This window comes from Danaus plexippus (assembly GCF_018135715.1).
Source record: "Danaus plexippus chromosome 13 unlocalized genomic scaffold, MEX_DaPlex mxdp_40, whole genome shotgun sequence".
Lineage (NCBI taxonomy): Eukaryota > Metazoa > Arthropoda > Insecta > Lepidoptera > Nymphalidae > Danaus > Danaus plexippus.
The window spans coordinates 317,291-345,242 of NW_026869850.1; the positions used below are offsets into that span (position 1 = coordinate 317,291).

Below are 27,952 nucleotides of genomic sequence, written 5' to 3' on the forward strand. Positions count from 1 at the left end.
AGATCGAGTTTCTAATGATGTAATGTATGAACACAGGTGGCCATTTTTATTATGATAATTAATTTACATTTGCATTACATAAAATAGGTATGGAGCCAAATATAATGTTTCAAATCCTCGATCCGGTGGGTATTACTTAAATTTTTATATACTTGTATGTTTATAAGAATAACAAAATAGCTTCCGTTTGTGAAAAAACAGATCCTGCCGTCCACGTTGTTTACATACGAATAAAGCAATCAAAACCGTAAACTAAAAACCTAATTCAATAACCAAAAGATCTTATCTTATGGAGATCCAAATAACACCTAGAACTATGTTGCGTATTCCAAAGGTATCGTTAGATTTTGCAGTCCAAACCTAAGTAGTACGCAAATGGACAAAAAAAAATTGTTTAAGGATGCTTAATTTTGTTTAAACTGAAAGCTCTTAAGAATCTTCCCAATGAAATAATAGATTCGTAATCAATTAACGTGGACATTACCCGAATTCAGTGAAAGAATAATATTTAAGAAAGTAATTAATTCACTGAATAACATTAAGTTGAAAAAAACAAGAAAGTTCGTTTCAGTAATACTTGGCGCAGGCACGTAACGTAACCCTGTCTTGGTTGGAAATGAATATTTCCAACTCTATGAGAGCTGAAGACTAATCCTCAAAAGACCTCATTTATAGTTTTAAAATGTAAGACTGTTCTTAAACAACATGATATGGAGACCTCAAAAAAATCCATACTACTAAGAAGTATTTTCCATCAGAAAGACAGCTTGCTATTTTTAATAATAATTAGCCCCATTCCTTGAACTAAAAGGACTGTATTGCATCCAATAGGAACAACTTATATATTTCACTATATATAATTATATAAAACAAACGCAATCGAATAGTTACGAAAAAATAAATTGCTATGAAAATATAATATGCTATAAAATGCTACAAATATATCTATACAAGTTACATAGGAAGGTGTTGAAATATGAAAAGTTAGAAGGCAGTATGCCAAGCAAGTTTAATCCGTTAGCGTACATTAGTGGAACTATTTTGACCGGCGTAACACAAACTGAAAACACAATTTTCAAAGTTTCAAAACCGAAGAAACTAAAGATTTAAAAACATCGTTTAAATAAAGTTTAATGAATTTATAGGTTAATTTTTCGGTTTTAATTATTTTAAGTTACTTCTACACCGTAAGAGGTGTTGCGATTTTCATTGATGATGAATATTTTTTATTTCAAAATGTCATGTAAATAGCACGAAATTGATAAAATTACTATTTGTCATTGTTGTCAAGATTATTTATCTTGAAAATTGGATCAAAGATAGAGTGTGACACGTGCAAATGAAGAAATCTTGTTCATAATACAGTTATTACATTCTTAAAATATGTAGAGTACTCCTGGATAGCGGTCAATACTCGCGTTGTCACGATAGGGTTCTGGATATCATACGTGAATCGGTTAGTCTTTCAGTAGCCAGAGCGCAATAACCACAAACGAGCGATCAGTAGGTTTTGTGAGAGAAAACATTATAAAATCAAACGTCAAGACTTACTCTATCATTAAAGCGGCTTCGGATTGGACTAAAATGATGGTTACGTATGAGAAACAATATAAAATCCCAGAGCATATTTGTGCGTCGGCCTCCAGATCAGACATATTTATGTATTTGCGAATTTTAAAGCCCATGGTGATGTTAGAGCTTACGGTTCCTTGGGAAACCAACATCCACAAAGACCATGCCATTAAGGTCAATAAATATTACAAGCTAACTAACGAACCCACTAGAAATAGGTTTGTGGTGGATTTGTACGCGGTAGAAGAAGAAGCGAGAGGTATAACGGCTAAATCTCGATTCGAGCCTGTCCAGAATTAACATCAATTCATTCTTGGAACGTACTTTGAAGGCAGCCCTAGTAGGTTCTTTTTAAATTTGGTTAGGTAGAGAGAGGAGCTTGCACGGTGGAGGTGAGCGTTTAACGCGCGTTACAAAGGGGCCTTTTAAACCTACACCTGGCAAGTTCCAGGCACTGTTTAAGCTCCTTGCCCTGCAACGCGATGGAACTAATAGGTTTCGTCTCTCTGTTTTATGGTATGTGTCAACAACTTCAGTGAACGATTAACGAAAAAGTCCTTTACCAAACTCGAGTACCAAAAGTAATATATAATTAAATAAATATGCCTTTTTTTTGTAAACTGTCGTCTCAAGCACGTGGGGAGTATATTTGCTTTAAAAAAATACATATATTCCACTTTTATGCTATTTAGTGAATATAAAAATACTCTATCTCTTTTCTATTTTCATGTTTCATATTTCACTTTAGACTCCATCTAAAGTCAGCTTAAACAAACCGATTTATCTTCATTTAATATTTACTGGAATAAATGATCTCTGACTTGAATTACAAACATAGTGAGAGCTTTAAATTACTGTAAGAACGTAGCTGTTTTTAAAGGGAATTAAATTGAACCTTATATTCGGTATTGTGTTTTCTTTCGTCTTATTTTGTTTATGAACTTTAAAATATTATGTATTTGAGAAATTAGCTATCAAGAGACTTGTTATATTAACTGTGAAGATAGTTTTTAGCGCAACCATTTATAATAAAGTCAAAATAGTTATATATTTTTAGGAAGCATGATCTTTTACAAAATTGTAAATATTACCAAAAAAAACATTTTAATTAAGTCTCAAATTTGTCCATTCACGAGCAACAATGTGCGTGTATAGAGGTCATTCATCCATCTGGCATAATATTGATAATGATTTGATATTTATCTGATGTGGAAAATCATAACATGTTGCTTAATATAATATTTTTTAAAACCAATTTTTGATATTACTGATGAGCTATTTTTTTTAAACTTTAATATTCAATGTTTAAATATTAAATTTTTCAATTAGTCATAAAGATATTATTTTTAAGCAGCGTCTGTCGTGCTTCCACCCTAATTTAAAATAAGGCAGACAAGAAACTACTGTTAAAATATGTGACACGGACTGTTTTTCCTTTTTTTTTTTTATAAATCAAATACACTTTACTTCCTGAAATAGCAGTTGGTAGTTTTAGGAAAGACGATTCTGACTAAAAAAAGATTACCTTCTTACGCAAAACTTTTTAAACATTTTACATTGTAATTCGAAGATAATAAATAACTTTTACTAATATACATTTTCAGTTACATCAAGATGTATTTACATAACGCTTACAAATTTATTGTTAAATCTACTTTGTTTTAAATGTGTATAAACAGAATTAAATCATCAGGTAATTAAAATTTTAATTAATCATTACATATTGCTTTTAGGTTAAATTCACGTAAGATTCCGTCTAAACTACATAATATGTATCTTTTTGTAACTGAGATGGAAGACCTTTTGAATGACCAGGTTAATTTTTTTCTTTCCATACTTTATACAATTTTTAAACGTTTTTACCTCAATTTAACAAAACTATGTATGTGATATAATAAAATATAACAATTTCACTCACACTCTCAAACAAATTAACTTTATTCAAGACAAATGTAACGGTAACAGTAATTGCCAACCTTGGAATTTAATTGATAGTTGATGTATTAATCTATGAGGTTAGCTAAATACCTTTCAGATAACATAAAACAAATGTGTGTAAAATGGAACGAAATTATAACAAAAATAATTTAATGTTTTTGGTTTTCCTTACTAAAAAGTAATACACAATTTATTTAATTAAACCTTCAGGTGAACTTTCAATGAATTATTTAACTAAAGTAGAAGTAGTAGTGCCGCATTAATTAATTCTCTTTCTAAATAAACTAACCTAACTAACTAAATAAACTGCGTACTTAATTCTAAAAAGCGTGACTTCAAAATCCTTATTCTAAGTCAATAGGAATGTATAATGTCTGGATCCCATGAGAATTTAAAAAAACCTTATTGTAGCATTAAGCAACCAGAATTCATCTCCAAACAGTAATTCATAGAAACTCATACGTATAGTCCATGGCTTGCACTCTCGATGAAATCAGTTATTTCAAATTGATTCATCAAAAGCTTGAATACTTCGGTGACTGTGGCTCCTTTCTACAAGTACCACGTGATCAATATTTTTGTACCATATATTTCACTCTTCATATTGTCACTCGTCCTCGGAAAATAAATGTATAGAGTTCTATATACTTAAATATAAAATATATTCAATAAATATCTTTTTTAAATTATAATCTGTATAAGAGTAGGAATATTGTTTGTGGTGATATACATATATTTTTTCAAATGTAGATCACGGTTGTAAATAAAATTTTAGTAAAATTGAATAATAAATCATTTTCTGATGCAGCACCACTGTGACCACAGCCCAGCTATCCTCATTCTTAATTCTTCTTGCAACAAGCCTCACGTTAAAAAGATACGTGGCATTTTAATATGACTGAAGAGTTTTTAAATAAAGTTAAGGTTCTATTTAATCTTTGTATTGTTTTAAAGTTTTGTGTTCTTTTATTTATGTATCGCATCAAAACTGAAGAGATACCACGGGACAGAAAGATTTCACAGGAACTAGTATACCCCAACACACTTTGATGAACGTACTAAACAGTCCGCCAACATCTTATATTACGCAAAAATTTTATTTCCTAAACCCTTGTTAACGCTGCGTTTTTCTTGAATATTTTATACCTACATGTGGTCTAAGATTTTAAGGTAGACATACCTAAACTTTCAAATTCCTTGCCTTTGTCTGGGAGACGATATTCTTCACTATCTAAATTAAAACGCGAAGTTCAATGAAATTTTTCTAACCTCTCTTTTTCTGTACTTCAAATATTCTGTACTTCGCATTTACAAACCCGAGCTTGAGACCGAGTTGAACATTGACAATCGCAGACGGATATGGAGCTATATTGCTACAAAGATGTCCGAAAAATAACCACCGGCAACCCATCTACTTTATGAGTAAAAAGACTACACAGACTGAGCGTAATTATCATAGTTATTTTCCGGACATTTTGGCGATTGCAGAAGCATTTAAAACTTTTTGTGTGTACCTACTGGGGATAAAATATAAGATCGTTACAGACTGTGTTTCTTTAAATAAAACTTTAACCAAAAAAGACTTACCTCTCCGCGTCGCATGCTGGAACAATATGACTACAAAATCGAATCTGGAACTAGAATGAAATATGCAGATGCCTTAAGCAAACATCCTATTAGTATACCTATACCTACCTAAACATTCGTACAAATAAAGAAGGCTCTAGACGACGAGGCTCACATTTCTGTTCTGAAATATTTATTAGAAAAAGAACCATAGGATATTACTATATAGTATATACTTTATAATGGTATAAGAAGACGTTATGAAGCTTATTGTTAATCCAAAGAACAAACTATATGATATAATAACGAAGAAAAACGCCAACGGCCATTTTGGAATTGTTAAAACTGGAGAACTTATAAATCGTGATTACTATATAAAGAAACTGAAAGAAAAGATTACAAAAGTTTCGAGATAACTGCATGGAGTATATACTCATATTATATAAACAAGGAAAAGGGAAGGATACTTTCATCCGCTGGATAAGGTTGATTAGCTACTCACGAAGTATCATGTTGATCGCTTAGGACCACTGACTTCGACGAACAAAAATTATAAATACATTTTGACTGTTGTTGACGGGTTTATAAAATTTACATGGATATTCCCCGTAAAAACAACATAGACAACAACAACGGAGAGACTTTGCTTAAACTACGACTGCAACAACAGACATTCGGATGTCCTCAGAGGATTATAATAGACTGTAATGCTGCGTTTCCTTCAAACGATTTCCATGATTTTTGTAAGGTTGAAAACATAACCCATTACACAATAACTACGGGTCAAGCCAGGGGAAATGGCTAAGTGGAAAGAGTCCACCATGTCATCGTCAATGTTTTAAGCAATTTGAGCGCCGACGAGCCATCTAATTGGTACAGGCGAATTTAGAGCGTTCAACGGAGCTTATTTAAATCATACGACAGAAGTATCAACATGACGCCGTTTTAGTTTCTTTTTAGGATAAAAAGGACAAATCAGGACGATGAATTGATGAAGTTGATAGAAGATTCAAGATTTTATAAATAAAAAGATAATTTATTAATGACCAATCAATACACAAGATACAGAGAAAAGCCAAAGAACTATAACAGAAAAAGAAAAGGGGCAACACGGTACGAAGTGGGCTTTTGTTGCCATTAAAAGAACACGATTTACACATATATATTATAAGACAGTTACTTATATTTTATTCTTCTAAATTTAAAGTGTAATTATTGTATACAGCTGATTTATAATACTCAGGAACGAGTCATTTTATTTGTTAATTTGAAAATTGATAGGGACAATAGATTATCACAGGTATAGAGATTTAAATTAATAGGAACAAATTTTGGGTTCTTTATTGGGTTCTCTGAACAGACTTGAATAATAAATAGATGATTAATATTTTTCTTACATATAAACTAACTTATTTTTATATTCATACAAAGATTACACTAACCAAGTACAAGTAATGAAGATTAACCTATTTAAAATCAGCTTTATAACCTCCAATCGACACAAAAATAACATTAAAATTTTCATAATTATACTTTTCCGTCGTTACACTGTTTTTTACTCTCTTTTACCATCAGTTCTAATTCATTATCAATGCTCATTTTCTTGGTGCTGTCCCACTCAGCCCTCTCAGCGGTTGCAAAAATTAGATAAATGACGTTGGTGAAGAAGTATAGCCCGGCAGCTACAAAAAACACCTTCCTCCATAAAAATTCGTTTGTCTGTTCAACAAATAAAAAGAAAATGTTAATTTTTATAATTAATCATCATTTTAAAACTAATTAACTAATAAAATTTTACATCGGAGGTTATAATAAATATATTTTGTTAATTAATGAGATCTAAGACTTTTGCGAGTTATTTAAATAAAACTAATATTTTTCGGATTTTACGTCGCGAATTTTATTACTTTAAAAACCACATAATTCCGACGTTTCGGTTACTTAAACGTAACAATATTCGTTTTATTTTATTAATTATTTGTATACACCTGCCTTAAAATATATTTATAAATAACCCGAATACTACATATCTGCTTTACAGTATCAATATTATAAATTTATTAAGCGGGTTATGTTATATTTTATACAAAATATCTAGAATTAAAAACGTAAGAAATTAAATGGTTTATTTTCTGTCATTTGGTTTTAAGATCACCAAACAGATAAATGTTTTAGTGTGAACCAGGAAAAGTGATAACCTTGAAACGTTTGAATGAATTGTATGGATGTGGGAATGTTTAGGAACCCGAATGAGTTGTTAAACATTCAAATTAAATAAAATGAGTTTTAGCCCAATTGTTTCAACATTTAGGTATTAAGAATTATATTAAGAAAATCAAATTGATGTTGTCCTCACATAACGGTCAAATATAAAAAATACTTATTTCCCCAACCCGAGTCAGAGCACGATATCTTAGTTGGAAAAGCAACTGGAACGTTACACTTTATAGGTTTCAGTTTCGAATCCTGCTCGTGTGAAGGAATATTCTTTCTTTTCTCTGTCATTGAATATTCAGATGTTTTATTAGATATTCTTTTAATGTAAAAACAAAAATATTATCATAAATTTTATATATTTGTTATATCACGTCTCCGTTCAGTAGTAAAGAATCAAAAAAATGATTGTAAATTCCTTGGTAATTTGTTTCTCATAAAGTAAAAATATCCCAAAACAACATACCACGTCAGTAAGAAAATAAGCTGCAACTAAAGGAGAACAAGATCCAACCAAATTAGACACAAAGTTGCTGATACTCATCATAGTCCCCGAATAGTTCGGGGAGATATCAATGTGGTTTATCTGTAACAATGATGTATAGTAGAAAACCTTAACAATTTAACAAAATTGCATCCGTTCAGGAAAAAAAGAAGTAAAGCTGTTTTCTCCTTTTGGATCGTGATATTTTGTAGTCTTTTTAAATTACGAAGATTGTTTTAATTATTTAAACCTATTATGTTACAGTATATTCTATATATCATATTAATATAATAACAAAACAATAAATAGTTTTTTTTAATATGTCTCGGTTTTATGAACAAGTTTGTGAACAGATTTGTTTGTTCTTACTACCGACTGTATTCAACCATTCCTACAAAATTATGTCATTTATCTTTATCTTAAGGTATCATCTTGGTCTAATAGCTGAGCGGGAAATGATCTATCAATACAATTATAATTTACATTAGGAACAGCCACTGTTCGATATTTCTTACTTACTGCATCAAGATTCAAAACGCAATCTTAATAAATTCATTCGCATAATTCTCTAAAAAAAGTTTTTTTAAATGTCTACAAGCGGATAAAGATTATACTATCAACGTGGTGTCATAAAATCATCTAACATTTTTTTACGTTAATCTATCTAAGTGAATATTATTATGAAGTATTTAAAATTAATATTTTAAAAATTGTCTTACATTTACACGACTGGACTGTTCCTAGTTCTCCAAGTTTATCAAGTATCGATGAATAACCAAAGTGATTAATTGATTAAAAACAGCTTTAAGTAGATCATATTGTCTCTTATCTAGCGTATTATTTTTCAGTCATACCAGACCAAATTTAATTCTATTCAATAGGCTTGACTCATCAGTGTTGATTTTAAGATTATCAAATCTTCTAAAACATGTGGACTCTTAGATTATGCGTCATCTCTCTACGTCATCAAATTATGACTGTTGAGGCATGTGACACCGTCCTTTATTTTGAGGAACCAAAATTAATTAATACTAAAAAATGTATGTGTATAAAAATAATGGAAAAGTCAGAACAAAACGTTTTTTGTGTGACGCCAATAAAATCTGCATATGAGATATAATATAAGTTCCACTTCATTTATTACGGCGACTCTTAAAAGCTAGCTTTTACTCTTCAACAAAAATGATTTATAGTTGGAATCTTTTTCTCTGCGTGGTAATTATCACATCATGACTAGCAAAAAAAAATTTATCAGCAATTACATCATCAGCAGTTATATTTACTGGAAATATTGAAACTTATTCTTATTCAAAGCAAAAAACTTTGAAATAGCAAAAATCAGAAATATATATTTTGTTTCTAACTAAAAGAACGACTAACATTAATATTTTCCATCTGGCAGTGACTTTACGTTAGACAAATAGTCGAAGAGATACAAGTACGATCTTTGAATGCAGTTGAATACAGTCGACATTAAAAATATCAAGATTATTTTACAATGACTTCGTAATAGTTTTAGACTGTTTTTTGAAAAACTTCTATTTTCATACAATGTTTCATGTTTATCGTATAAAAAAAAGTATATTTCTTAGTATAATCACCACTCACTTGAAAACCAACATGTGCTGAAATTGAAAATGAACAAATGATAATGAGTAGAGTTTCCACAATATAGATGTTTTTGGGTAAATAGGCTAAAGCAATCATTCCCAGAGCTGCTGGGAAATATCCTGCAATAAAAAAAATTTAATAATAAGTAAGAACAATGTTTATAAAACTAGATATAATTAAGTTTTATTTTTCTACTGACCCAGCGAATTGGCTAATCTTCTTGTATTCCGTACACTGAGAATTTTTTTTACAATAAGCATATCCGTGAACCAGCTGAAGAAAAAGTTTGTCACCCACATACACAAGAAAGGCAACGCCGTCAGGAGACCGTTCTATTAAAGGACCATAATAATATTAAACGGCTAGTTTTTTATTTAATATTATTTAAATAGCGTACTTACAGCTTTTATATTAACTCCAACTACTTTGTCCATGAACGCTGGTACTTCTGAATAAAGAGTTAGCTGACCCCAAGTTTGACCAATATGTGCTATTATTATTGCATACATTCCAGGACACGTCAGTATAGAAGACCACGGTATTGGATTTTTCTTCTGTGTACATAAAATATGTATGCCATGAGACATATCATGATTGCTGGTTAAATAAATAATAATTAAATCTGATTTACGTTATTTTTGTATTATGATTAAAATAAATTTTAAGAGTGATTAGTTACGTTCTCATTATCATTTCCTAATCTTTCTTCAATGTATCGTCTCTCTGCTGAAGATATTTTTGGATGTTTAGCTGGACTATCAACACCAAACTTCAACATAACGGCACCAATAATCCCTGTTAGTATTCCATAGAAACGAAAGAGCCCTGGCCATCCAAGTGGAGATGAGGCCACAAAACCAGTTATGGGAAGTCCCAAAACTGCTCCTAAGGCCTGACCTAGATTTAGTTTTATTTAATATTATAATTTTTAATTTTTAAATTTATTTAGAATTTAATTACCAGAGTGTTCATACTAAATATATTTATATGTTTTAGGTAATATTTTCTATATATATATAAATTTAGTTATATATCTAAATAAAGAAAATTAGGATGGAAAAGATTTATAGTTAGTTTATTTTACTGCTTTACAAAATAGCTTTACCTCCATAAGCCCAACCTGCCAGCCTTCCTCTCTCCTCCAATGGAGTCCATTTTCCGAACATTGTATGCATTCCTGGTATAATGCATGCTTGAGTGAGGCCTTGAACTATTCGAAATATCATTGTCAGTACCCAACCTCCCTTGAAAATTAAATATTGCATGTTGATGATATCATAATAGTTTTTGAAAAATAAATAATATTTATAGGCAAAATTTATAGAAAAACCAACGATAATTTATTAAAAGAGTTTTAATATAAATTTTGTTTCCACTTACATAAAATGCTGCCCAAGGAAAACAAAATGACAAAACAGAATTGGTGAAGAGAGCAGTAGTAAGCAAATATCGTGCTCCATATCTGTAAGCTAGCTGGCCTGCAGGAATTTGTAACAGCATATACCCCCAAAAGAAAGACGATAAAATAATATCTTGGGTTTTCTTGCTCCACTTGAATTGGGGATACTTAAAGACAAGCAAATAATATTATTTTATAAATCAACCTCCTCGTTTTGTATAAAATGCCATTGTTGCTCAAAATATATATTTTTTTTCTTTTTGGACTTTTAGACAAAAATAAATAATTTTTAATGTATCCATAAGATCATTTAACCTATTTACAGAGAGTAGAAGGTACTCATTACTAAATTTATGTTTTTGGTTTATATTTTATATATTACTTTATAAAATAATAAATACTCCTTCTTACTGGTGGAACAAACAGAAGTGAATGTAAAAATCCATCACGAAGAGAGTCATTAGTAATATTAGCTATATGCTGTCCAAAAACACTATCGTTAGCTACATGGTTTTCGTCTATTGTTAATTCTGGTAAATTATTATCAACCATAGCCACCAACGCAACGCCCATACATGCTCGCATGCTATATGCAGTTGTTAGAGCAAAAAAGAGAATAAGACATTGTTGGTGTCTGTATCCCCAACCTGAAACTTTTATAAATGTACATATTATTATTGCCCTTTTAAATCTCTGTCCAAAATTAAGTAAGTTTAACTCAAATTTGGAAACAAATAAAATAATATTCCTTGCCGGGCTCTAAACTTTTTGAAACTACACAACAAATACTATTACATTAATTGCAGCATATAGTACATAATTTAAGAAAGATTTTAAAATAGAAAGTCACGTCCGAAAATCCATCCTCCAGAGACGTTTTTATGTTGTCACTTTTGTACATCTAAGATCCAAATATAAGACCTTCCATCAAAGAATTATATTGCTGAGAATTCGATTATAAATTTTAGCCTTACCTTTGAAATCGCCGTCATCTTCCGGGTGTTTAATTTTGGAAAACATTTCGTCATTGTTTTTACTTTCATTTACCATTTTATAGTCGTTTATTACGTCGATCTCAATTTGTATTATTATTAATAATTCCCTACATACATTTAAACATCTGCATTACCATTCACTTTGTAAAAGTGTCTGTGTTATCTCGAATAAATAAAATTATCATATGATTTATTTATTTTTTGGGTGATGAGTATAATCTAATAATTTATGACTTTCAGGTGTTTTTCTTTGTTTGTTACAACTGTTACTTTGAATTTAGTCAAGTTTGTGGGTCTATATAATACAGAAATACAGAAACTCATCTCTAGGCAACAGAAAAGTCTCTCAAATATCGAAATCTCAAAAAATAAGAGACGGCAAAAGAAATATTAAATAAACCATAAGAAATAAAACAAAACTAAATAAAACTTTTACTTTGTAAGATTTACTAGAAAATTTTTAAATTTTAATTTTAGTCATTTAAAACAAGTTACATCAATTTATCTACGGAATTGCAAAGAAGCTAATAATATAAGATTAAATACTAAAAGTGAGTATAACACATCTTGGAAAATTTTAATTTTCCACGATTGTTTCCTAAATGGATATAATGTACATGGCAACAATACCTATTTTTCGAAACAATCAATTAAATCTTGATAATTACATCGACTTCCTTGTATAAATTATTATATAACTATTTTGATAGGTAAAATATGCAAATAATCTGACGGTAGCTTTATAGTTTTTCTTTGTTTATTTTGATAACAACATTTAACTTTGATAAATTGTTCAAAGACTATTAATAGTTGTGTTATTGAAGAATAGAAATAAATTTAATATTTTCCAACGAACAAATGCCATAAAAAAAGATTTCACTCAAATTGCAATAAATTACTTAAACGTTGGAGTAATAATTATTAAAAAAATATATTTTTTTACTAATTATTACTCCAACATATTACATAAAAAAACTTATATTAACCAAGCAACCAACCAGTCCAAAGTAATATGTATAAAACACAACTAAACACGGAGGCTCTTCTGTTTTATTATTATCAAATATAAATATAATTGAAACTGATTAAAGAATGAGCAGTTGCGAACATACTTCACAAGTTTTGTTGGAGACATTTAGTTTTGGGAATAAGTGATTTTATGTTTTTTTGTTTCTATAATGACGGAAACGGAATATAATAAAGTACCGTTACAGGAAGATGAAAAAGACGGTGAGTCGTAAAAAAAAAAACAAAATTACGTTTTAATTAATAGTTATATAACATTTAAGATAATATGCTGAAAGATAAACTGCGTTAAATTAATAAAAAAAACGTCAAATTTTTGAGACAAACGCATGTAGGGGCAATTATTCATTTAACATATAAGTGTGAAATAAAAAACTTCAGCGAAAAATTATAGAATGAAAAAGTCATCGATACCAGCAGGATTCGAACCTTCAACCTTTGGCATATTGCGTTCCAATTTTTTTAAGCACTTTTTCATTCCATGTTTCCTTATTTAAATTGTTAACACAATTTTAGCTCAACGTTAAAAACTTAATTGTACCGAGAATAACTAAATGCTCGTAAAGTTGACACCATAGAAAAAAAAATATCGAAATAAATGACATTTAAAATTACTTTTAATCAGAGGAGATGGTAACATCAGTCCAAAATAAAAATTTCTAGATAATCGGTGAACAGACAGATTGTTTTTCTTATACACATGATAATTTTGAGGGTAGATTTGATATAAATATATAATCCGCAGTAACAAACAAAAAGTAAAATTTTGTAAACTAGTGTAATCTTTAATGAACATTAGTAGGACAATTGAGACTTAGGTATGATAGGAAAGGGATTGTTTGCAATGATTTGCATTAAATACCTATAAGACTTGAATCTATAAAAGTTACCATAATTAAAAAATGTCGCTTAGAATTTTAAAATCCCAGTAAGTTTAAAGTATTCGTCAGTATTTTGCAACAGTTAGAGCTTATCATTGCTCTAGCACAAGTTGTTGATCAACCGATTATTCAAATTAATGCATCAAATACCAAGCCCTCTCGTGCATCAAAATCCTATTACTTCGCAAAATCAAATATTTTCCACTTGAATTATTCATTTGCCTTATGCATAATCTGCGTAATTTATAAGAATAAATTAATGTTATTTTTATACGAAATAGGATTGGCTGATTTCTATTACATATGTATCAAATATTTTATTCTATTCGCTCTGATTCAGTAATATAAATACTCATTATATAATATATAACACATCGATTGTTCATGATCAGAATACAGTTAATTTTTAATATTGGTTATGGTTTTTTGTTTTATTATTTTTAATAGGGACTAATTGTTTACTTAATAATTTCATCCGTCCCTTGGGTAAGAACTTCCTGTAATGTTTTTCATTTACTTCTGTAAGCAGGTCTCGATAACAATTCCACCAGATTATAGTAGTCGTCCGCAAAAAATCCCTTTGATCTCAAAAATCAAATAGTGAACTTAATTTTTTCAGAAATCCAAGCGTCTGTAAAGTATGGCTACGGAGTGAGGCATGTGCAGGTATTTTTATTTTTTTTATGTCTGACGATGGGGTATGCTGCGCGAGCTCATCTAGGAGTTACTATAGTTGGAATGACTTCTTTGGATGATCTCAAAGACGAAATTGCAGTTGATATAAAAGACGTCAATGGTTCTACAAACTATAGAGGACGGAAGGATTTAAACCTAAATGATAGTTCCATAGGTCAAATTATAAAAAGTCAAGACAGTTCTTGGAATATATATAAGGTATGGAATATTCATTTGCACATTTATTATAAAATGTATGTTATATTTGTGAATTAGTTTTGAGGTGGAAAATTGCTCAAATATTTAATGTTTATCTGCCCTTATTTGTTTTTTATTTACTATATTCTCAGCCATATTCAAATAATATCTTCATTATATATGTTTATCTTGGTTTTTATTTTAAGAAATATAAGTGGTCAAAGAAAATACAGGAAATGGTCCATGGATCATTTTTTCTTGGTTATTGTATCATGATGTTCCCGATGGGTATGGTGTGTCATCGATGGGGTGGTAAAATACCGTTGCAAATTGCAATGTCTGTAAATGCCTTCATTTCCTTTTTCACGCCCTGGATAATAGCTTGGGTAATATAAATAGAGCTTATGATTATTTGAAAATATTATAAACAATACATTATGGAGATAATTTTTTCACCAAAATATTTTACCAGGGAAGTTGGAAGGCACTTTGCGTTTGTCGCATATTACAAGGATTATCTCAAGCCGGCTTATATCCAGCGATACAAAGTCTACTATCAAACTGGGTACCAATTAGCGAGAGAGGCAGTCTGAGTAGTTACGTATATACGGGTAAGATGAGATTTTACCGCGATGTGGAAATCTGTAGCTTCTAATTAATACGTTATATTAGTTTTAAAGCACATATTTTATTCTTCCTTTAAAATGGATAAAAGTAACTGACTGTAACCCTTATAAGTAATTGACTGTCACCCTTTGTATTTTAGGTTCAGGAGTAGGAACCGTTTTAGCGTTCCAAGTAGCTGGCGTCTTAGCATTCAGTAGATTTGGATGGCCCTCTACGTTTTGGTTTACGGGTATAACATGTTTTGTCGCTTTTGTACTGGTAACTGTTTTCGGCTCGGCGAGACCAGAAGATCATAAAAGTATATCGGAGGCGGAAAAACTATATATTATTGGAAAAGTTAGCCATCGCGTTCAACGGGTAAGCTTTAACATAGATTTTTATATTGTAATATTATAGAGAATTACATATTTTTTGTCTGATCCTATGTTCCAGAATGTCAAAATACCTTGGAAAGCTATCCTTACTTCGATCCACGTTTGGGCAACTTTCGTTGCTCACGTGGGCAGTGCCATATTTTTTGTGTTCTTCTTTATACAAATACCTACTTACATGAACGCTATCTTGAAGTTGGACATTCGAAGCGTGAGTAGCAAATATCTTGGTCCGCATAATCCAAGTCCATCATATATGATAAAATTTTTGCTAGTGTCAGTTAACTGCAAAATATTTTTAGATTTTTTCAATCACTAACTTATTATTGTTTATAACATGAATAAAAATAATAATACAAATATTGGGAGGTGGTTGAAATCATTTGCTTGGATATTAAATTATTTTATGTTAGATATTTTTTTGTTATAATATTTTTAACACTTTATTAAAACTATACTGTAAGGAACCACGTATTTTAAGAAATTGTGCTTCTTGTTACTTGGTTTCATTTAAGGTTTGATTTGGTGTTGTATTTTTTTTGTTTGTAATAATGGACGTGTTAAGCTTTTCTCATGTGACCTGCACTTTAATTATTAGAAATATATTTTAACCTTTAATACTCTTCCTGATAAATTATCATGAATCATTAGAAAAGGTTACTAATTTGTTGGCGCATTAACTTAAGTATATCAATAGAAAGAGTATTATTATATTTTTAAAGCCATAACACTATGTGTTTGAACAATTTCAATTTTAAAACCATAGATACGACCGTAATTATAAGTATCTACTTGTTTTTATCGACTCGACGTCACAATGAACAATTATTAATCTTACTCGTTATAAAAACTACTACTTAATAATTTAATATAACTTCAGTTTATTAATAAAGGTCACTGAACTGTGATGAATTTATATGAAGATTTGTTTTAGAATGGAGTATTATCATCATTGCCATACATATCCGCGATATTTGCTTGTATCGCTTTTGGTTTTTTATCTGATTTTCTAATAAACAAGAAGCAGGTTTCAATAAAAAAAGCAAGAATAATATCAAGTTCAATCGGTAAGAAATAAGGAGTTATTTTCTTACTTTTATTTATTCTTTAATAAAATAAAACTCTTGATAAATATAATTTATCAAAATTTCATTATGTCATGAAAGTTCAAGGAAATGTCACTAGATTTAATATTCCAAGATCTCGTTGAGTATTATATTAGATTTTATATATTGAAATTATGAAAGTGTGTGTTTTAAATATGTAGGAGCCTATATACCAGCCTTGTGCTGCATGTTCGTGCCTTACACGACCAACACAGCCCTAGCGGTTATTTGCTTTGTGACGTCAAACACGGCACATGCGGCGATGCACAGTGGGTGGATGGTAATAATTATTATAGTATTCTTATATTTATAAAGTTTTCAGTATTCGAAATAAAAGTTATTTTGAATTTCACTTTTGTTACACTAAATAAATAAGAGTTTAATTTAATTTGTAGTATTGATACAAGACACGCTAGCTTAATTTGTTGAGCAGTCTGGGCGTGTTGTTCCGGATAGTACAGGATCAAATCCTGCTCTCGTTTATTTTTTTATTCTTAATAATTTTTATTTTAATCACTACACATGTCCACATAAATTTATTATTTATATTACGCTCTCACATAACATTTTATTTTGAAGATTTTAAAACATATGGTTAGAAAATAACGTAAATACAAATATTACGTCTTATATATTCTGTGGATGACTTTTACTCACAACCAACCTTATAATATTTTAAACATACAGTGTGTATGTTGTATACTTGTCATCTCTTTGGAATAATTATGCTATAAGTGTAAAAAGTAGAAAGTTTGTAGTTACCTTATAAAGTGACAATCTGTTGCTGTTATCGACTATTACTAGCATTTAAATATATAATATTGATGAGCTGGAAGTTTCCATTGTAATGTTATTATATTTATCTAAAGACGTACTTATAAATACATTTTATTATTTTTTGTTTACCACAGGTGAACTACATAGATCTAGCGCCAAACCTGGCAGGTACTCTCATGGCAACAGGGAACACCATCACCAATATACTGATCGTGTTTATGCCTCTAGTCGTCTCTAATATTGTCACGGACGTTGTAAGTATTTTAAACTACTTTTATAATATAGTTCAGAAATATTACTATTACATTTTTACTAGTTTATTAGATATAGCATTAAAAAAATACTGTTCTATCCTAAAACGATCTATTGTTAGAGTAATTTTAACGTTATTTGAAAACTTTAAATGATAAATTCCGTTGGACGTACTACGAGACTATTCAATGTAAATGGAGTCCTTTAACTTCACATACGAGGAAGCATGCTACTGGCAGAGGATCTTATTTTTCATTTTATATTTGATACGTTGCTTGCTTATATTCTATAACAGTGTCTGAAAAGAAGAAAGATTATAACATTCTCTCAAGTAATTTCATGGAATAGAAATTTAAGTCAATAATGAGACTATATCAAAAAAATCTTTTTTCATATTATAAAATCAAAATCAATATGATCGATACAAACAGCTCTTTAATGACGTGAAATATAAAATGATTTTACAGACGCAACAGCATCAATGGAGAATCGTTATGTTTCTGATGACAGCCATTGGTGTTGTGACAAACACTGTGTTTGTAGCTTTTATGTCAACGGAGGTGCAGCCATGGAACGAGCCCATAGTAGGAAACGCTAACGGTGAGTCGTCACCCACTTGTATAACTTATATCTGTTTCGTTCAGGACTGAATTATCCTATTATTATAAAAACTATAGGATATTCTTACGAAAAAGAAGGACAATATTTCTAAGGTAAGTTTTGAAAAATAAATGACTACATTAAAATAGATACTTTTATATATAGACTTATATAAATTGAATTCAGCTAAAAAATGTATGGTGATATCAAGGTTTGTTAAACTTGTCAGCCAGTAATAGCAGTAGTTGAGATAAGGACTCAGTATACAAAGATTACGTTAATTGTCTCTGTAAATATTAAAATAATCTTATAAAATATATTATCAATGCATGAATAACTTTCGCTTTATATGTTGACGGAACAATAATACTTTTTATCTGATAACGTTTAGCCCGTCGAGATGATTTTTCATAGTTTATGAACATTGAATGCATACGATAACAGAAAAAAACTAATTTTCATCACATAATAGGAGTTGCTTTTATTAATAATATAAGCTGTATAATAATTAATTTGTATATAATAAAAATAGTATTACTAAAACAGAAAAATATTTCAAAAACCCTGTATACATTCTGATACTACATAAAAATATACCTCATACTCTACTCATTCCTAAAACACAAAAAAATATTTAATTTTGATGTATAAAATATACTTCATTATTTTTTAGATCCAGAAGACATCAAACTAGAAGAGAAAAAACTGGAAAAAGAAGCTAAGCAATAAATTACTTACATTAATTTACTTGTGCCTAATATAAAGATGAGACAAACAATTAAAATAGTGACTTATTATGATTTAAGCTAGTCTGTGTTCAAAGTTATAAGTTGTAATGATTAAATGTTTTGTTGTAAGGATAAAGGAAGAAATTAAATATTGAGGTCGAAATGTATAACTTTTGTTTCGTATATTAAATAGGGCAGATGTTGTTAGTTAAATATAAAAATTTGCTTAAGATTTTGAATGTGATATTTGTTCATTATCTTCTTGCATTGCATTCCAAACTATCTTTTAGATATTTACTCAAAAAAGTAAGCACAAATGTTATGAATGTAAAACTATAGAAGGCTGGATGTATCATGGAAGGATGAAGAAAAACCTGGTTCTAAGTAATAAAATTAAATATTTGGAAAAAGTTAAATTTATTTCATTAGCCACGAAAATAAAAATAAAATTATAATGTCTGTTCGTAATATTGAAATAACCGTTTTTTACTACATGCTCGTGAATATATATACATATTTTTTTTTTACAATTTGTTTCTGTCTGTCTGTTTGTTCCGGCTAATCTCTGAAATGACTGGACGAATTTGTGGAAACTTTCATTAGCAGGTAGCTGACATAGTAAGGAGTGACTTAAGTTACCTTTTATCCCGACCCCGAAATTTAGAGTTATAACGCCCGAGTGGGAGGCGGAGCGCATGAGGCTCCTAGTTTTTTCATTGTTTTTTGTTTTATTTTTATGCACGCGGAATCGTAGATAAAAGCTATTGTAGAAAATATTTTTTCTTTCAAAATTCAGTTAAGAAATTTTTAGGTATCGCGTGTTCTTAACTGGTTCTATAAAAAAGTTTTTCACCACAAAATTTCTGTAATATATAATTAATGATATCAGCTCAAATTAACAAACTGGAAATGTTTGGTCGCTTTCCTGATATAAGTAGCTATAGCATTCACGGGATAAGATTACGTCGGTTTCTCATCAATTTATTATATTGCAGTATTTAGTCTATAAATTTACTTTTACAAATAAACAGAAATAATAAAAATAGTGATATTGCTACTAAGAAAATGTAGTTAGTAATATTGTGTTTTAAAAAAAACACTTCTACAAATAATCCTATGTTTGATATATATATATATATATATACATATACAAATATATATATATGTCTTTGTTTCTTTTTTATATATAGCACAGCAGCAGAATACAATACTTGGTACTTACAAAGTATTGACATGTAATTTTTTTTTATTTATAGATAAATCAAAATAAATTGAGTAACAATAATTATGTGAATAATTAAAATATATGATAGTTATAATTTTTTTCACGTGCCGCAATGTATGTTGAAAATTTATGTATATTTAAAACTACTTTTGTTTTCATTTAAGAAAACTGTAATAATGGAAAAGTAAGCATTCTATAACACGTCGCGCATCATTTAATAAAGATTCACAAAATAAATACCTTAAATCTTTTTTCCATAATTTATTTTGATAATTGCAATAAATTTTAAAACCAACACATCAATTTGCGATAACGGTTTAGGGTCGAAACCTTTTAAATATTTGAAATAAGGGTTCAATGAAATTAAATAATTTTATCGTGGTGTCCAGTGCGGATTCTACATAATATATATGTGTCAATAATCTGAAACGTGTAACTCGATCTTGATCAAATTAATTGATATTGAGTCATTTTGTTGAGTATTTAAAATTTAAAAATAGGTAAGTACCCTTTTTATCGTACTGTTTTACCACTGAGTAAAACAGTACACCGTACATACAAAGACAAACAGACACATACAAAAAGTGTAGTGTACTGTTTTACCACCGTTGTTATTTCTCAACCACGTTAACAAAATAACTTTGATACTGTGGAATTCTCTATCGTAATTAAAATGTATCATTATAGTACAGTTGAAATGGATGAGGCTTTAGATTAGACATTAGATTATGAATTCGCACTATATGCACATATCTAAATGTCACACGGTTTAAAGTTACGGGAATGAAGAAAAAACCTGACAATTTATATTAGAGAGTTGGTTTGAAAAAATCCTCAAAACGACCCACTAACGTAAATGTTTTTATTGCACCCTTTTTATTACCATCCTCCCTTTGTCTGCTTTGAGATATTTCGTATTTTATCGAACGACGCAATCCACCGTCATCTAGATAAATTTCACACAAATAACGCGAACAATCTCGATAAACGTTTCTCATTGAAATTGATATTACAACACTGAGATGATAGTTAATGTTGAATATTCAAGCGTATTTTTTGTACTGACCAAGTTACCAGAAAAACCACAGATTGTATAAAAAACCTCAGTAAAAATAATGTTAACTTAGATGGCTTCGTTTTATATTAAAAAAGTTAACGAGGAAATTTTATAGCAAGTTAATATTCCTTTCAATTATGAATTTTTAATCAAAAGATTCACCGTGGTTACTCTCTCTACTCGTCCTCTCCAAATGAAGGCAGATTCAAAATTCTAAAGTAAAGTAGATGTAGTATGAAGATTAAAAAACTCGGAAGAGTAGTTTATACATTTTGCTAAACAAATTTTATTTAAAATATATCTTTTTAATTTTTCAAAAACATTTGAATAAACCCAAAATACGTGATAATACCCAAAATCAAGATATTAAATAGCGTTTCTTGGACTTTCCACACTCCATAGATATGTACAAGGTAATCTTATATTCGGATCCTTCATTAGTCTACAAATTTAAATTCCATTTTAGTAAGCAATCTTGTGTAAAAGCTTTAAAGGTTAAGTAAGCGTTAAACACAAAAAGGTTTTTTAAACCGCTGGCGTAGTTTTATTTCACAACGCTTTTAGACTATAATTAATGTTTCCATAAAAATACACTATACAATAACTGGATAAATACCATTCAATATAAGGGAAAGAATTAAGGGTAAGGGTCTCAAAATGTATGTAAATATGAAATAAACATTAGTATCATACTTTATATTTTGTGCGTAATTCTGATAATTTAAATATAAAAAATTACACTGATGTATCATCTTCTCTCTGACAGTCCAGTCTAGTAGTTTGATTGATCTCGTCCAATTCCAAGTTAGTTAAGGCTGAAATCACAAGTCATTGTAATTTAGATGTGAATCAAATCAAAGCGAAAAAATTATATAATGAGATACTAAAAGAAAATCACAAATCTTTTTATAGTAATGTTTTATGACATAATATAATTATATTAACACAATCATTACCGTTGCAATATCCGAACTTTGTTTTAGCGCTTCTGTCCCATTCTTGCCTGTCGCTGTTTGCGCACAAAGTGTAGACGACATTGCAAATAACATAGAAACCAGCGAGCAAGCGAAATATAAGTTTCCAGCGATTTAAATCACCCTGTAGATCGAAACACAGTTTTATAATAAACGTAATAAGATAAAAATTCTACATATTTATATATAATACATATATAATAATGAATTTATTATGAAATTTGTAGGGAAGATATAATTTTCAATAATTTGAAAGTAAACTTGTAAGAAATGAATCTAAACTTAAGAAGAAGTTATAATGAAGCTTTCTAAATCTTCTATACAAATAAATATAATTGGATTAATATAAACAGTCTACTTTAATTAAATATATGTGAATGCAGTACATTAAAAAAATAACAATTTTAATTTTTCTGTCTGTCTCTTTGTTCCCGCTGATGTCTCGAATATCTAAATCAATTAATTTTTATTAATAAATATTTTAATATAGCAAATTATCAGCGTAGCCGTTTTTAAGCTGTAAGCTAGTCTGAGACTTACTGAAAAGGTAATTCGTCCAGTGTATTTTTTAAAGAGATATTTTTAAAATGTAAAAAATTGCATGGAGATGAGGAAATTAGGAAAAGATCTAAAGATGCCGTTTCTTTTGTTCATGAAACACAAAGTCTTTAAATTAAAGCATCCCTTAATATGAGTTAACAACATCCAGCCTGTATCCGCTGGGTATTACTTTAGGCTATAAATTCCTAAGCTATATATCATAATAACATTAAACAACTTACCAAAACCTTTAATGAAATTGCTTCAATTAATTAAAATGATGAAACATCTTAACATTATTACGTAATTGATTAAGGAACCAGCAAACAAAATGGATGAATTCTTGTTTGAATGCAAAGTTGTTTAGCAAAGTTTTAATTAATATTAGCGTCCCTAATGACTTTTGTATTTTCAGAGAAAAAGTTTGCAGTAGTATAATAAGTCCAAATGACTTACGAATTCAAATATATAGGTGTCCTTTATCATTCCATTTCTTTATTTTACAAACTATGGTAAATATAAATAAATATTGATTTTTGGTTTTTGCACAGCTTAAATTGACACTCATAGAAGAAGACAAACACAAAACCAACTTATAAATGTAATCTTACGTTACTATGATTAAAATATTTTTTGTCACTGACCACACTTTTTTCCAAAAAGGAAGATTGATCAAAATTATAAAATAGGATAGTTAACGTGAATAATATTACAACAAGAAATGACCCCAAAATATATTTTACCTACAAATTAAAATGAAAATGTTCAATATATAAAGTAAACAGTTTTTCATAAATCAAAATCATATTAATTAACTTTGCGATAGTTTAATTCATGATCCATTATTAAACTAGTCTAAGCTTGTTAAATCCTCTTAAATGTAGCTGTAGAGCTGATTAAAAAGGTTATTTGTCATGTTTTTCCCCTATACATATTACATCACTTACCTCGTCAACGTTGACGATAGCTGCAGTGAGCACAGGAACGAGAGCTGCTACAGCACTAGAGACTATGTTGCTCAGCACAAGTAAAGTGTTCGAGTAATTCTGTGTCATATCTTTGTGATTTTCCTAATATCAAAACCATATATATGATACTAGTGTAAACTATGCATATACAATAAAGATTTATAAAACATCAAAGTTACAACTAAAATTATAAAAACTTACAAGAAAACCGGAATATTGAATCCCAAGTAATGAAAAAGTTCCGACCAATGTTATGAGCCCTAGATGATTCCACGACGGAACCAAATAGGGTAGAGTTAGTAATCCGATTACTATCCCAAGGGATCCTGGAAAAGTGGTTTGAATTATTATATTTTTAATTCAATTGATAAATTGTTATTATTACTGACAAGAAAACGTAATCATAGTTATTATTATCAAATATATATAATGATTTGAAAATAACAGAGAATTATTTTGAAAATTCCAAAGTCAGAAACATTTATTTGTAAATATTTTGGAAGCTCATCAGTTGACATATTAGTCTGTTTTAGGATTCCATTGCCCGATGCAAAGCGATCTTAAACTTTGATCACGAATTTGTAACTGAAGCGTGTTTAATTTGCATACAAGTGATAGAAATTGTTCGGATAAATAGAATTTAATACATTGGACAGTTTTCGATTCCGGAATTCGTCACGTCTAGAAATTTTATGAATCTGCGTATAAACTTACACATAGCCATAATAATATTGCTTTAAAAGCTTTATTTATGAAATTTTACATTATTATCAACGTAGCTATGGCTTCTAAATATTTTAGTATCATTTATCATTATAAGAATTCTTATTATGAATATGACAAAACAACGCGCGTTACTTTATAACAAAGGGTTATTAATTACAGTAAAACTGCTTATGCTCTCAATAATTATACGAAAATTATTCTGTGAGAGAAGATCTTTGGAAATCGTGATAGGAAAATCATACTTTCCGATAATAATGGGAAATTCAGTTCATTTAAAATTAATATTTGATAATATTCGGAAATATGATATAGAATATTAAATTGTATTTATTTCGTATATTAAATTCTTCGTTCGTCTCATTTCACTGAGTCTTAAATGGCATTAATTCGTGTTTCTATAACAGAATCCACGTCCTTTCAGAAATTTTCTTTGTGCTTATGATCAGCTTTTAGGTAATAATAATATATTACGCGATCTACGAACAAAGGGATATAAAGCGAAATCTACAGGATATAAAATAATGGTACTACGTGTGGGGCATTAATGGAGATATAGAAATGGTTGCTTTGCCAATCATATCGGTAACAGATCAGTGTTTTTATTATAAAATTATAAAGCTGTTTCTTATGTACCTAAATGAGTTTATGAAATAACGAGATATTTTAAATTAGGGTTTTTAATAATATGTCAGTAAATTTGTCTCACCGAATCCATTAACTATTTTCCTGAAATATTTGACGTCGAACAAGTAGTTAACATTTCCGATACCATAAATTAATTCTATTGTAGGCGAAGTCAGAAGATAAACCACCCACATCCCCACAAAAGGTAGAGCTGTTTGTGAACCGGACTGAAATTATATAAATACATACTCATATGTAAATAAATTGCTTGGCATGTAACACAAGTAAATAGTAAATATAAGTATAAATGGTTATTTATTAACCTTTGGCATATGTAAAGGTGATTAAGGATAATATCAATATATAGTTTTGTTGTCACTTACGTTCTTAATAGATAAATCCATTGAAACGAGAAACGAGGATAATTCGACTAAAAAGAAAACGTAGAGCACGTTTGCTGCGGTATGAGCCGATGCAATTGCCCAAAATTGTTTTGTTTGAAGGATATTTCGCCAAGGTTTATGTAGTTTATTCTAAAATAAAGGTAAAATAAAAATATATTTTTAAAAATAGGTTTGTTAATAAGTCAAAGCGTGTTTTTTTATTTAAATTACTAACCTGTCGGTAACATGACAGGGAGCGTCTAATATACTCTTTTTCAGTATCTCCTATAGCGTGGTGAGTCTCTGGTGTACTAGAAGTCAGTAACACCCATAACGTGGCTGTCGACAGCGTCATCATGGCCTGAGAATAAAATATGAGTTCCCAACCCAAGCGTGATTCCGAAATTATACCTGACACAGGCAATGCAATTATGGTGCCTAGAATTATTGCTGAAAAAAGAAATTGTTCAATGAGTTTACAGACAGAAAGAAATTTTTTGAACTAACCGTATTTAATCATATTGTTTTCTCAATTTTACCTCCTTGAATTAAAAATCCACACAGTGACCTCTCGCTGGGCGGAAGCCATTTGGAAATAAGATTAAGATTCACTGGACTCAGACAGGCTTGAGTTATACCCATCAAGAATTCTCCGTTGCTAACAGCGATCCATCCACCCTAGCAAAATTATATACATACATATTTAGAGACATTTTACCAAACAAACAAAAAGATTGAAAGCAAGAAATTTTTTTCTAAACTTTAATTGCAAAGACTATGAAAAGTCGACTAAAATTAAAATGATAAAAATATTTAAGACGAATAAATATATTTTAACTTAAATAAAGCATTGTTGATAATACAACAATGATCTTAAAAGAAAAACTTTGATATAAAAAATACCTTTTTAACAATAGTTGGCATAGCTGCCGTCAGTCCTCCGTTAATGAGAAGCACGGCTGCCATTATAAATTTATCATCAACTTCCTTCAGATATAACTCAGCTGGAAGCATCGCTGAGGCGTATCCGACCAAGAATGATGAGAGAACAGTGCCTTGAATTCTTTTGTCCCAATTGTGATTCTGATTTTAATATAAAATTAATTATTTATGTGGCTTTGTAAAAGAAAAATAAATAAATACATTGTAAATTCTGTAGGTGCGACGTAATTTAACAAGAATAAATATGCTAAGATTTTTATGTCTTTAGTCCGCTTAAGTTGCGTGATGTTTGTTAATAGTTTTTGTTGTTTCTCCAAAATGTTTCAATTTATTACAAATACTTTTTCAGTTTATTAGACTTCGTTATGTTAAGTAACAATTCACAGAAATTTGCAAAATATCAGATCGTTTCAAAATATTTATTGTCTTTTATAATTTGGTATTTTTACGATACTGCAGATTGTATGTAAATATTATCAGTCAAATATAAACCGATACAATAGAAAATGTTTTTTAGAGTCAAATAAATCTGTGTATAAATTTATAGACTTTATTAAAGTCAGTTTGTTGTTACATTCTTATGTTATTGTTAAATAATCGAATAAAAATATCTGGAAATTAACGGAATGCAATTGTTTTAATCTACAGAAAGATGCAATGAAAGTAAAATAAAAAAAATTGTAGTCTTTATCGTACAAAGACGTACTAAGACATAGTGTGCAAAGGCCGGTACTTTCGCTAAAAAGCAACCTTGTGAGTCGAATAAAAACGTTCTGACCTGTAAGTATGAACCATTGTTTCTGCTTTGTTGCGCTACAGAAAGGATCGCGATGCTGTTGCTACTCCTTAACGCCCCCATCGCGAACGAACAGACGAACATGTAGACCACTTGAATGTGACGAACCCCAAGCTTAAACTCTAAAGATGGTTGATAATTATATTTTTGTATTTCAATGATGATCAGAAATATAATCTTATTTTGTTAGTACGATGTCTATTTATAAAAACAAAAAACCTTACGATAGTTTTTCTATGTACAGTTGATGAAAATAATTACAAATATATTAATTTCCCAGTTCATACTACGTCACTTGAACCAATTAAATAATTAAATTAACGGACTAATAATAATACATTAAACTCACTCGCTTTTGTGATGACACCGTCGTGTCGGTCTTCATATTTATGTCTTAAAAATTCAACGTCCATAATGAACTTGGAAACATGTCCAAACGTGCGGCAACATTTAGAACTATTGCTATAATTATGTTTGTTTATAAAAGGTATACTCAGACAAAACATAGATGAATCTCGTTATCTCCTCACGTTTACGGTATTTACATTAAAATTCATTCTTGTAAACATAACTAAGTAAATTAAATAATATGTGAGCAATTTAACAACAATATTCAGGCGAATTTGATTCTTATGTCTTTGGGAATTGTGTTCAGCTAGTGATTTTATCTATTTCAGGCAATTTGATGTCAACAGAA

At 29.5% G+C, this 27,952-nt stretch overlaps 3 protein-coding genes across 4 annotated transcripts; 1 reads left to right on the plus strand and 2 right to left on the minus strand.

The window, feature by feature from the left end:
* Window positions 1–6,401: 6,401 nt before the first annotated feature.
* Window positions 6,402–11,945, minus strand: LOC116770153 (putative inorganic phosphate cotransporter). 2 transcript variants are annotated; one of them, XM_032661511.2, is made up of 10 exons: window positions 11,759–11,945; window positions 11,196–11,431; window positions 10,766–10,951; window positions 10,491–10,629; window positions 10,065–10,282; window positions 9,787–9,939; window positions 9,585–9,717; window positions 9,383–9,504; window positions 7,757–7,876; window positions 6,402–6,795 (listed from the first exon to the last, which is right to left on the minus strand). In XM_032661511.2, the coding sequence occupies exons 1-10, from the start codon at window positions 11,832–11,834 to the stop codon at window positions 6,604–6,606; spliced, it is 1,575 nt and encodes a 524-aa protein (XP_032517402.2). In that variant the 5' UTR covers window positions 11,835–11,945; the 3' UTR covers window positions 6,402–6,603. The 2 variants fall into 2 exon arrangements, with proteins under 2 accessions (XP_032517402.2, XP_032517399.2); XM_032661508.2 differs by having other exon boundaries at window positions 11,196–11,437; window positions 11,759–11,943.
* A 923-nt stretch (window positions 11,946–12,868) lies between these two features.
* LOC116770156 (putative inorganic phosphate cotransporter) lies at window positions 12,869–20,065 on the plus strand. The gene is made up of 11 exons (XM_061527982.1): window positions 12,869–13,009; window positions 14,306–14,580; window positions 14,766–14,945; window positions 15,032–15,170; window positions 15,326–15,543; window positions 15,619–15,768; window positions 16,492–16,624; window positions 16,825–16,943; window positions 17,575–17,694; window positions 18,160–18,292; window positions 18,966–20,065. Exons 1-11 carry the CDS (start codon window positions 12,958–12,960, stop codon window positions 19,019–19,021), a joined length of 1,575 nt encoding a protein of 524 aa, XP_061383966.1. The 5' UTR covers window positions 12,869–12,957; the 3' UTR covers window positions 19,022–20,065.
* Window positions 20,066–21,716: 1,651 nt separating this feature from the next.
* On the minus strand, window positions 21,717–27,752 carry LOC116770155 (putative inorganic phosphate cotransporter). Its single transcript, XM_032661514.2, has 11 exons — window positions 27,605–27,752; window positions 27,238–27,377; window positions 26,421–26,600; window positions 26,057–26,195; window positions 25,753–25,967; window positions 25,518–25,667; window positions 25,217–25,361; window positions 23,986–24,110; window positions 23,764–23,886; window positions 22,259–22,400; window positions 21,717–22,117 (listed from the first exon to the last, which is right to left on the minus strand). Exons 1-11 carry the CDS (start codon window positions 27,666–27,668, stop codon window positions 22,038–22,040), a joined length of 1,503 nt encoding a protein of 500 aa, XP_032517405.2. The 5' UTR covers window positions 27,669–27,752; the 3' UTR covers window positions 21,717–22,037.
* Between the last annotated feature and the right edge of the window lie 200 nt (window positions 27,753–27,952).

Excerpts from the sequence above, each read along its gene's own strand:
- LOC116770156 (XM_061527982.1), top strand. The coding sequence starts at position 12,958 with ATGACGGAAACGGAATATAATAAAGTACCGTTACAGGAAGATGAAAAA. Across the intron at positions 14,946-15,031 it reads CGCCCTGGATAATAGCTTGG|GGAAGTTGGAAGGCACTTTG; the intron begins GTAATATAAATA and ends ATATTTTACCAG. Across the intron at positions 17,695-18,159 it reads CTAATATTGTCACGGACGTT|ACGCAACAGCATCAATGGAG; the intron begins GTAAGTATTTTA and ends ATGATTTTACAG.
- LOC116770155 (XM_032661514.2), bottom strand. The coding sequence starts at position 27,668 with ATGGACGTTGAATTTTTAAGACATAAATATGAAGACCGACACGACGGT. Across the intron at positions 24,111-25,216 it reads GAAAATAGTTAATGGATTCG|GATCCCTTGGGATAGTAATC; the intron begins GTGAGACAAATT and ends CCACTTTTCCAG. Across the intron at positions 23,887-23,985 it reads TTCAATATTCCGGTTTTCTT|GAAAATCACAAAGATATGAC; the intron begins GTAAGTTTTTAT and ends TTTTGATATTAG.
- LOC116770153 (XM_032661508.2), bottom strand. The coding sequence starts at position 11,834 with ATGGTAAATGAAAGTAAAAACAATGACGAAATGTTTTCCAAAATTAAA. Across the intron at positions 10,952-11,195 it reads CACTTCTGTTTGTTCCACCA|TATCCCCAATTCAAGTGGAG; the intron begins GTAAGAAGGAGT and ends CTTGTCTTTAAG. Across the intron at positions 9,718-9,786 it reads TTGGAGTTAATATAAAAGCT|AACGGTCTCCTGACGGCGTT; the intron begins GTAAGTACGCTA and ends GTCCTTTAATAG.